The sequence below is a fragment of the Trachurus japonicus genome, chromosome 20 (genome assembly GCF_045865225.1).
Source record: "Trachurus japonicus isolate A0001 chromosome 20, Traja_1.0".
NCBI lineage: Eukaryota > Metazoa > Chordata > Actinopteri > Carangiformes > Carangidae > Trachurus > Trachurus japonicus.
The window spans coordinates 15,946,641-15,957,719 of record NC_140926.1 but is presented as its reverse complement, the minus strand read 5'-3'; the positions used below and the strand labels follow the sequence as shown (position 1 = coordinate 15,957,719).

The window sequence follows — 11,079 nt, the reverse complement described above, 5'->3', positions numbered from 1 at the left end:
TGGTTCATTTACAAAGAACCCTTACAGTCTCTGTTATCATTATTATTACACCCTTAGACTTTTGGGATGTGATGACTGAGACTGTTAAGGACGGTTAGTGTCTCCTCTCCCTCTCCCTGTGGTTTTGAGACGTTCATGCGGCATGCCAGGTTTCGTCTCAGAGCTGTGACACCTTAACCAAGACTCTGACCCGGGGCCAAACAGCACCCCCGGTGTCCCTCGGGGCATCACAACTGCTGTCAGCTCTGTGTTTGAAAAGCACGTCTGCAGAGACGGCTGCTGTGGTCTAACAAAGACATCTTGAGAATCTCCATGACGTTTAGCAAAAACAGAGGGGGCTCAGTGATACGTAGGCTGAAAGCCACGGTAGTCGAGTATTTTGGTCGGGGTTACACAGCAGCGTGCCAAGTGCACAAGCCATCCTTTGGCCAAGACTTGATGTTCATGGTCTCAGTGAGCAGCAGGCAGTCTCACCTGCCCTGGTCGTGGTGCCACGAGCCTGGCACAGACTGCACAACACCAGACTGGAGGTCAGCCAGAGTGAGGTTTAATGAGACTGAAGCCACACCAAAGGCTGGTCTGTCCTCACTCCAGAGCACCTGTGCCACACAGTCAGAGCGATGAGAGCTAAAGTTGCTCCAAAACAGTCCTGTAATTACTGTTTGTTATCCCACAAATACTTCCTGAAACTATTTAGATATCTGCTTTTGTCTGAACTATTACGTCCTGAATGTGGATAGAGTCGTATGTGTGGCACAGGAAGGTCGGTGATAGAAATAAAGTACATTTTAACATCTAAGCAAAAATCACAACACAGGTGGAGAGTGGGGTGAAGTGCTTTGCCCTCCTCATTTAAAGGAGGGGGTAAAAGAGAAAGTCAGAGGTATGTATGGGCACATATAATGCTACTGCCATGAACAATAAATTACAGCATTTTCTGAGGAAAGCTGTCAATAAAGTGGACTTTGGAAGGAGGAGGAGAGGGGGAAATGAGCCAATGGTTGATACTTGGCTCATATCAGATGCACACAGGAGACTGTATACGCGTTAAGGAGGCTGCTTCCAATGAGAATCCGCCTCGGATGAGTCGTATCCCAGACAGTTGTGGGATACACCTTCTAAAGCCTCATTTACTATTGTCTACTATGTCTGTCCCGTTCCCACCCTCATTCTTAAGGAATTAACTTCATGTTGTGAGTCAGAGTTGTAACAATGTGCTATAATTAGTCGAATACAGACATAGATGAAAAGTGAATGGGGCGGAAGAATGATTAAAAGAGTAAAATGCATATTTTGATGCGTAAAAATGGAGGGTGCGATAAGGGCGCACGGAGCGCGCACTGCACCGAGAGAGAGAGCAGGTTTCTATTGAAGTTTGCTGAAGTTTGCCATAGTTTGAGTTGTTATGAATGAAGAGCTGGACTCCGTTATATTATTCAGCTTCTTTAGACCTTGATGGAGCAAAGTGCAATGGGTTTTTATGCACGTATTCGTCTTGGAAACTCCACCAATCTCATAATTAGTATAATAAGTAAGCTCCTCCTCAGGGCTATTTATTAATTTTGTAGATAAGGGGTCACCGCAAACTCATCCAGCGCGCGTCGTGCGCAGTGCGCGTCCACGAGCAGTTTTATTCTCCTGGGGGAGAATTCTGTGCGGAAACTTCTTCCAGACGCACTTCAATTACCGCACACACACACACACGCACACACACACACACACTGAAATCACTTCAGCCACACTGCTTCAGATTTGAGCTCAGCACTGTGCAACTGCTCCTGTCTGTCCTGCCCTCCCTGTGAAATCTGGAAAATGGGAGGGTGAAAAAAAAAAACGGAATATAATTGATGTTTTCCCATGGAACTGCCCCTCCTCCCCGCAACACAGGCTAACCCTCAGGTGGAAGAAATCTTTTAAGATTTTTTTTTTGTGGGATAACATCAGGAGGGTTTGTCTAGGCGAGCCAATCAAGTCCCTCCCCTGCTATAGATCGGTGCTATAATACAAAGCAGTAAAAGCGGTCGCCTCACACAAGCGGCTGCAGCTCGACTAGAGATCCCGTGGCTTTTAATTCCCTCACTACTTTTTTTTTTTAACCCTCCTTCGATGTGCCCCGTTATTACCATTTGTCTGAGGCGTTCATTTCCGCACCTGCCACGGTAGAGACCAGGCGAAGGCGAAGTAGAGGAGGAGACAAGGACATTGCGAGAGCCGGGAGAGGCAGACGGTAGAGATAGCAGCGGCGACTCGTTTGAGATCTTAAAGGACGAAAATGCTGCTCTGGACCAGAATCGTATTGGTCGGTCTCATCTGCTTGTCCTTGGTGTCCTCTGGGATGGGATGCGGACCGGGCAGGGGCTACGGCAGGAGAAGACACCCGAAGAAGCTGACACCTCTTGCGTACAAGCAGTTCATCCCCAACGTGGCGGAGAAGACCCTCGGGGCAAGCGGCAGATACGAAGGCAAGATCACAAGAAACTCCGAGCGATTTAAAGAACTGACTCCCAATTATAACACAGACATCATATTCAAGGATGAGGAGAACACCGGCGCCGACAGGCTAATGACCCAGGTAAGGAGACAGAATCACCTTTTCCCCCTACTGCCCGTCTCCTAACGCACCATCACTGCGCACTGCAACAACCTCCTTGTCAGACTGATTGCGCACCTTAAGTGAAGTCTGTTTTACCCGCTGCTGAACTCTTCACACTGAGCCGTTTAACTTCACTGTAAAAGCAGATGCTCTTTATGCACCAGCATGGGAGTTTTCAAAGGCTGCAGGCTTGAAGCGAATGTAGAAATCCAGCTGGAGAAGTAATGTGCAGGCGGACAGTCAGGACACTCGGCCTTCATGATTGTGACAGTGTATTTAAAATATTAATGTGCCCCTCTCCTCATATCTATATTTGTATCTCTGTGAAACAGTATTTGTTGCTTTATAGGCGCACATCCATATTACCTTATATTTCATGAAGACATCTAGTGTTTGTTGCATATTTCAGCTTTACATTACAGCTTGTTTAAAGCGCCTTTTCTTTATTCCAGCCCTGGGGATGCGCACCGCTTCCAACAGTCGGGCTTATTCAGGCATGGCGTGGCTCATTCAGACATTTTCTCGCACTGACTGCTGTAATTTAGCTTTTTCGCATGCTGTGCACCAGCGCATGAAAACAGTGACATTTCTTTGAGAGTGTTCAGGACTTCATAAATGGGTGGGACTCGGTCAATTAAAGGCGCAAGGCGCGCAGGGGTGATGGTGCCTTTTACAAATGCGCTTGCATGGGAGATGACATCTTTTTTAAATACTCCATCCTCATGCAGGCAGTTAGTTGAGTCCGGATGAGATGAGGCTCACAATACATCGGGAGAAATGTAGGCTGCAGGATGCCGCGTCTCTTCAGCATGACTTTTAGCACTCAGATGCTGGTGAATTATTAAAGGCGCTTGGGTGATATTGGCTCAGTAATAATAAAATGCCGGTGGTGGTGATGGTGGTGATGACGCCGGGCGCGCGCCGGAGTCCCTGAACCCGTGCCTCGCACCATGCATGAGCACGAGCTCCGATGAAATATTCACTCTGCGTGCGGTCTCGGCGTCCCTCTCAGCCCTCCCCGCGTTTCCTCTGTCACAAACCTATAGCTTCTCATACGCGCAGATCTTGAAATTACAGGCGCGCGCGTGTGTGCGTGTGTGTATGTGGGGGGATGTGATACGCAAAGTGGGGTTCAGGGACCCCCTTAGTAAGGTTCCTCGTGGAGATGCCGGGGCGTCCAGAAAACAGAGGAACAGCTTCGTTTCCCTCTTATTTCATTCATTTCTAAGGATGTAGAGATACGTGTCTTTATGAAGGATTTCAATCTGAGTAAAATGCCCCACCTGCTGTATAAACACTTGTGTTTGCAGGTCTGTATCAAATCATACAAACGAGGTTGCAAATCCTCTGACAAAGGGTTTTGTCTGTTTTGGAGCCTTTAAATAGCATCTTAGGGGACGTTTCTTGTTTTACAGATCTATATGAAATTTTAAGAAAAATAGAAAAGTTGTGGGTTTCTGGATCATCATCCGTTTCCTATTCAGCATCCGAGCGCTTACAGAAAACACAACAACCGACACTAAGTGTGAAATGTACATGAAAGGGCTTTTAGGCACCCCTCACTGTGCCTGAGACGCAATTTGAACTTATGACCTTTGGTCAGCGGGAGGCCATCGTAAGTTAAAACAGGTGAGATTTTCTTTATCGTACAGGCCATTGCAAAGCCATCAAATTGAAGCACGTACATTGAAAGGAGAGTGACTGTAGCTGTTTTGTAGAGTAGTCTGACAAAGGCATAAGCGTTATCACATGGGGATTTACGCTGTGCCAACAGTCTTTGCGCTGTCCCGCGGCTTTACGCATGAATCTGGTGGGTTTTTACGCACGGAGTTTTACGCACGAATAGAATCAACTTTATCCAACGTCTTAGATAAAAGATGATGTATTCATACATGCAGCAAGGCACGTGTCTGCTCTAGCCCCCCTAGGTGTGTGCAATAATGAATGAATCAATCAGTTTGCTGAGGTCTAATCATGACTATAATAGTTGATGGTTAAAGGAGCGCTTGAACAAGCACCTACTCACTCATACTATTAAGACACAGCTCACTCCCAGGAAAGTTGCCAGGAGAGGTGTTTTACACATTTACTGCTCACTGGGCCTGCAGTGAGAAGAGCCACCAGTTTGGAGGCTGAGCTGTACAATGTCCATCTTATACACAATTGCCAGCCGCACGTCCAGCGATGGTGGCATCATATGCCACAAAAGAAGAGGAAATGTTCTCTTGTGGAGCAGCCAAATCGGTCGATCTCCTGGCTGTACTCCACTGTATTTCCACTGAAGTTTCACTTGTTTCAAGATTTGTCCGGGGACGATTTCTAAAGCAGGATAAGGTGTTGAGTAGATTTTGCAAAGGAGATGACTCAGGGTGCAAGAAAGTGCTTGATTTCCTCACAGGGAAAGGTTTATTTTAACGTTTAGGAAATGTTCCTATAGATAGCGGCACCGTCAGGAGCCTGCAGTACCTGCCCACAGTGCAAACGAGTCGGAAATGAGATGAGCTGGCGGCTTGTTTGCACTGACAGGTAGCTGATAAGTGTTTCCTCTAACCAAATCATTTGTGAAAAGATTAAGAGGGAGGCTGTTGAACAACTTTACCCCGAGCACAAAGCGCCGGTCCGGGGCACCCTGCTGGGCTTCACGGTGGCTGAGCAGAATTTGGCTTGATTTGCGGCACACGACCTAATGAATTAATAAATAGGTTAAGCTTTACGGCTCTTGACTCCGACAAACGCACTCAGAATGCAGGAGGTTTTTTAGGGAGCTGTTTTTTATTCAACACATTCTACAAGTGTGATATCCTCATAAAACAGCCACTGATATATGAGGAAGTTCTTTTTCTTTCTCTTTTTTTGTTATATACGAGTTTTTTTTTGGGGGGGGGGGTCTGTGTGAACATTCTTGCTTTAGGACACACAGCCTGTCCATAAGGGAAGGGGACAGTGGGTCACACATAGACGCTTCTCTGTGCGCCCATATACCATCCCTGGATATTTCACAAGTCTTGTCAGTCAGCAGCCAAAACACCACGACTTAAGGAGGCATGTCACGTTCCCCAAGACTTTGCAGGAGAAGAATAATGAAAGTTTCCCTCCGCGGTTGGACTGAAAAGACTCTTTGTGATGTTTTATTTGACATATTGGTTGAGTGTTAAGAATAGTTGTCTTGGAGAAGGCCAAGCATCTTCATTGAGAGAGAGAGAGAGAGCGCAGAGAGGTTGGGGTGCGACGATTTATTTATAGGACGAACTCCAGATATTTTAAGGTTTCGGCTGCTCTTGAAGATCATCTTCATATCATCTGCATATCAATTATTTATTCAAAGAAAACAGACAAGTTGCAACCAACAATAAAAGTCGGTGATTTCATGAGCTAATACAAACTCATAAATATATAATGTACAGACACGTCGTGCACAATGCAACACTTTTTTTTTTCCTGATAGAAAGGGACGTTGCTCGCACCTCTTCCAAGACCAAAGACCCATATGTTATAGGCCAGTGAAGCGAATGCGGTGCCTTATCAATATTTCATCAGCAGCTTTCTTATCCGAGATGTGCCCTCTGACGCTGCTGCTCACACTGAGAAATGCAAGCTCACATTCAGGATCAGAGCTGCAGTGTGGGAGGAATCAGGGGCGTCAGGTGGGGATGGATGGATGGATGGATGGATGGATGGATGGAGAGGCGTGGGCGAGGCCTCAGCGGGTCCAAATGGGATTTTATTTATTTATTTATTTCAATGATTCCTATGTTATTATATAACAGACAGGTAGAGATCAAGAAAACATCTAAAGAACCTCTAAGGATGAACTTCTAAGTGTGGCGCTAGCGGTGTAATAGTTTTATTTCTCTGAGCAAAAGGATGAAGTGTATTTTTAGACAGTGATGACCACCTGATAGTCTTGGCAACAAAAAATGTGTCAATATAAAAGAGGCTGTGGTGGCAGATGCTATTTTAAACTCAGACTTTCTTTCACTTTACGCGCTAAGGACAGCTTCTATACCTGCGAGCTATATGAGCCAATTTGTGACCCAACAGGTGACTTTGCTGATCCCCCCACCCCCCCTCCTCTCTCTTTTTTCTCCTTCCCGCAGAGATGTAAAGACAAGCTGAACTCGCTGGCCATCTCGGTGATGAACCAGTGGCCCGGGGTGAAGCTGCGGGTCACCGAGGGCTGGGACGAGGACGGCCACCACTTCGAGGAGTCCCTCCACTACGAGGGCAGGGCTGTGGACATCACCACCTCAGACAGAGACAAGAGCAAATACGGAACTCTGTCCAGGCTGGCGGTGGAAGCCGGATTCGACTGGGTCTATTATGAATCCAAAGCCCACATTCACTGCTCTGTGAAAGCAGGTAATGACTGCGGGAGGCGGGAGGAAAAGACACTTTGTTGTGCCTTTAGAAAATCTCTCATGCGCGCTAGGATGCTGGCTGGAGGAGAAAATGACCAAGTCTATCACCAGTGCTCATTTTTTTTCCGTCAGGTGTGATTGTAATCATCTTAAAAAAAGAAAAAGAAAAAAAAAGAGCAGGTGCAGCTCAGGGAAATTGCTTTATCTCCTCGGAAAGATTCATGCAAAATCTCCCATCCATCAGCTGCTTGTGAGTAAAGAGTAGATTAGATGTAATGAAGTTAAGCAAGTGTCAAAAAAAAGAAAAAGAAAAAGAAACTTTCATTGACCAATCAGCTGCAACATTTACAAGCTCCAATAAACTAAATGTGAGAGAGGAGGTGAAATAAAATCTTTTACTGCAGGACTACCCATTTCTGCCCATGTAATGATCAGCAATAAAGCCCAAACGATCACTCAACAAATGATTAATAACCAAAATTGAAATGTCAATATTTATCTGATGAGAAAATTGCAGTGCAGAAGCCAAATGTTGGAGATTAACGATTCGTTTAAAGTCGAATTTTGGAGAGGGAAAATGTAAATATATATTTCCATCAATGATGTATGGGCATAAGCCAGCCTGTGGCGTTATGTGCATTTCCCATGCAGCGTATTTCTTGATCTTACATCGCCCCACACTGTCTCCTGGTGGGAACCACGGCCATAATCTAACAACGCTCCTCGCTGTGACCCAGAAAAGGCAAATCATTTTGTTCTGTGGGTTCCTGCACAGCAGCTGCAGACAAAATAAAATGCTGAAAGTTGTGTTTTGGGGTTTTATTTAGGGATTTTATTTAATTATTTTCTATTTTTGGGATTTGGTCATATAGGGGAGAAACGTAAACCTTGCCTGTTAACCTCTTTATTTCGGATCTCATTTAATTTTTATTTCTAAGACCTTTATTGTGGCTCAGTTTTGGCTGAAATAATCTTCCTCTTATAGGCCTTCACTAAGCAATGGGACACCTAGGGGGCTTAGAACATATTTCTTTACACTGATTGATGAACCATGGCACTTTTTCTTAGCTCAGACTTTATTGATAAATCCCTTATTTATCATTCAGCACACACGTTTTGAGATCACAGTATGGGCCAGGCCGACGTGTCATTAGGGGTCATGCGACTTTACCAAAAGGATTTGGCTGAACAATGTTGAATTGGTTGGGGTAAATCTGGTTTTCAGTTGTCACCTTATTTCATGCTCGGGAATCTTAAAAGAAGATTAAAAGCCCCAAATTCTGAGTAGGAAACCGCCTTTTCTGTGTGTAGGACAGTGTGATCCTAGAGACTGGTATGTGGAGAGCTCCACCAAGGCCAAAATTATTGTCATCAAGGCTGACAACAAAGCAGGGAGAGGTGGTAGAAAGAGGGGACATTGATGTTGCACAACAGAAAGCATTTAAGAGTCCAGGCCCTCATTTAAATTCAAATCTACAACTCGAGAGGCTTGGAAAAGTGGCTCCACTGGGTAAATAGTAGTTGTGAGTCGCCTATTTGTGTGAATTGTCACATAGAGGTTTCTGCACCTGAGTAAATATGGGAAGAGTAGCTGGGAAAGGCGTAAGTGTTCTTTACCGAGAGGAGCTCGACCCACAAGCTGATTTAGAATATCAATGCCCGCTCTTTATTGGGTTTTTTAATTAAGAATAGATGAGCCAGGGCTTTGAGTTTTTCCTCGTCTCAGACAACGTGACCCAAGCCAATACGCATTTGGCTTGGAGGAGCCGACAAGGCATCATTATGCAAAATGCATATGGCCCACCATGATGTGTGGAGGCAGGAGAAAACACAAACAAGAGCGAAAAGAGAGGGGATGTTGAATGGGCTTTTGAATGGGGCAGTGGGTCTTAACTGTAATGCGTCAAAGCACGTGTTTGTTATCTTTTAAGACCTATAAAAAGTGTTTAAAAGATTTAAATATCGCTGCTTTGGGACACTGGAATGTTTAAAAATAATAATGTTTCAGCGCCACAGTGGCTTCAAGTCATGAATAATAATTTTCTGATGATGGTAAGATTTCACTTTTTTCACACTTTAATCTTTTATTTTAACAGAAAACTCCGTGGCAGCGAAGTCCGGCGGCTGCTTCCCAGGCTCCTCCAGCGTCATCCTTCAGGATGGCACCGAGAAGGCGGTCAAAGACCTCCAGACAGGCGACAAGGTGCTGGCAGCGGACGAGGACGGAAACCTGATTTACAGCGACTTCATCATGTTCATAGATCAGGACTCGGCGACTAAGAGGCTCTTCTACGTGATCGAAACCGACTCGGGCCAGAAAATCTCCCTCACCGCCGCGCACCTCCTCTTCGTCGGCCACGCGGCCAACTGCACGGAGGACGAGGCGGAGCGGCGCATGTCGGCGATCTTCGCCAGCCAAGTCCAGCCCGGACAGAAAGTGTTCGTCTTCGACCCCGAGCGAAGTCGACTCCAACCTGTGACCGTAAAACGGATTTACACGCAGGAGCACGAGGGCTCCTTTGCTCCAGTGACCGTGCAGGGGACCGTTGTCGTGGACCAGGTCTACGCGTCTTGTTACGCAGTGATCGAAGACCACGACCTGGCGCACTGGGCCCTGGCACCTGTCAGGCTCGCCCACTGGGTGTCCTCGTTGCTTTTCAGTTCCCAGCCTCCAGCCAGTGCACAGAGCGACGGAGTGCACTGGTACTCCAAGATCCTTTATCAATTAGGAACATGGCTCTTGGACAGCCACTCGATCCATCCACTTGGGATGTCAGTATCCCCGAGTTGAAACCTCTACTACAGGAGCAGAATGGGACTTAAAATGTAGGACACACGAACTATTCAGTAGATTTAAAAAAACAAAACAAAATAAAATAATAATAATAATTAAAAAAAACAACAACAACGAACAAACAAACAAGACAAAAGGCCCCAGCGGAGTTGGGATATTTATTTCAGTGACTTTTCCAAGATGTGTCCCCCTTCAAAGAATGAATGGAGCCTTAAAAAGTTTCTCTTTGAATAATTTATTCTCATGTGAACTCGCTGCTGTCACACAAATGGATTCTGAAAACGGGTGTGAGCGGCAAATTGTGCATAATCTATTTTTGTATATCTCAAATGCAAAAAAAGAAAAAAGAAAGAAAAAAATGAAGAAAAAAATGAAAAAAGTGAAAAAGGAAAAAAAAAGAAAAACAGCGCAAAGAGAAAGAAGACCATGTAGAGAGGAGCTAACTTTGACAGGTTGTAATGTTCATATGTGCATATATGTGCAACTGACTGTTATATTTTGGGGAGAACAAACTTCGCGGGGTTCCATAAATTATATTTTTATACACAGAATTGTAAATTAGATTTTGACAGATCGCTACCGAATCACATTTCGTTATTTGAAATAGTGTAAGATATGAGAATATATTTTAATTTAAATACAGTAGTTGGGAAAGTATTGGAAAAAAATCTTGTACTGCTTGGTTTATTAAGAATTTTATTATTTTGGAAACTGTTCGTTTAAGTTGTCGGAGAGGGACAGATATTCTGCCTCATGTCTGCATTCTCTTGCATTTCTTTTTTTTTGTTTTCTTTTTGTGTGTTTATATTTTTCTGTTTTCTTCTGAGAAAAATATGAAATGCAGATTCTGACAATTCAGTAACAGTTAAAGTAGTACTGAAACGGTTTCGTTAAATAAATTAATAAGTAACTCCTGTAAATGTACTAAAAATGTATTTTTCTTTTCATATTTTGTAATAGGGAAATAGTTTTATAGAAATGACCTGCGGCAGATGCACAGTTTGGATAGTCTATATAGCCAGACCATACCAGTTAACTTTCATAACAGGGCGATGTGTCAAAAAAATGTCTAGAGTTTATTATTTATATGTTTATTACAAAATGAGATAAAGAAAATCTTCAAACTTGCAGTTGTTACATGTCTTTGTCTGAATGGGCTTCACAGGAAACACAACGAGGGACATTTGACTAATATTATAAGACATTTTATGGCCATGTTATAGTTTGAGATCAGTTGTCAGGACAGTTGCATTGACAAACAAATCAGTTGTTGGGTTGTGTTGAGATTTCCTTCTTGGTCCAATTGATCTTTTTCTAATGAACAAAGTATTAGC

The 11,079-nt window shown here is 44.4% G+C and overlaps 1 protein-coding gene across 1 annotated transcript; it reads left to right on the top strand.

The window, feature by feature from the left end:
* Window positions 1-2,026: 2,026 nt before the first annotated feature.
* On the top strand, window positions 2,027-10,873 carry shha (sonic hedgehog signaling molecule a). The gene is made up of 3 exons (XM_085762818.1): window positions 2,027-2,572; window positions 6,691-6,952; window positions 9,048-10,873. The coding sequence occupies exons 1-3, from the start codon at window positions 2,273-2,275 to the stop codon at window positions 9,740-9,742; spliced, it is 1,257 nt and encodes a 418-aa protein (XP_085618944.1). The 5' UTR covers window positions 2,027-2,272; the 3' UTR covers window positions 9,743-10,873.
* Window positions 10,874-11,079: the final 206 nt, after the last annotated feature.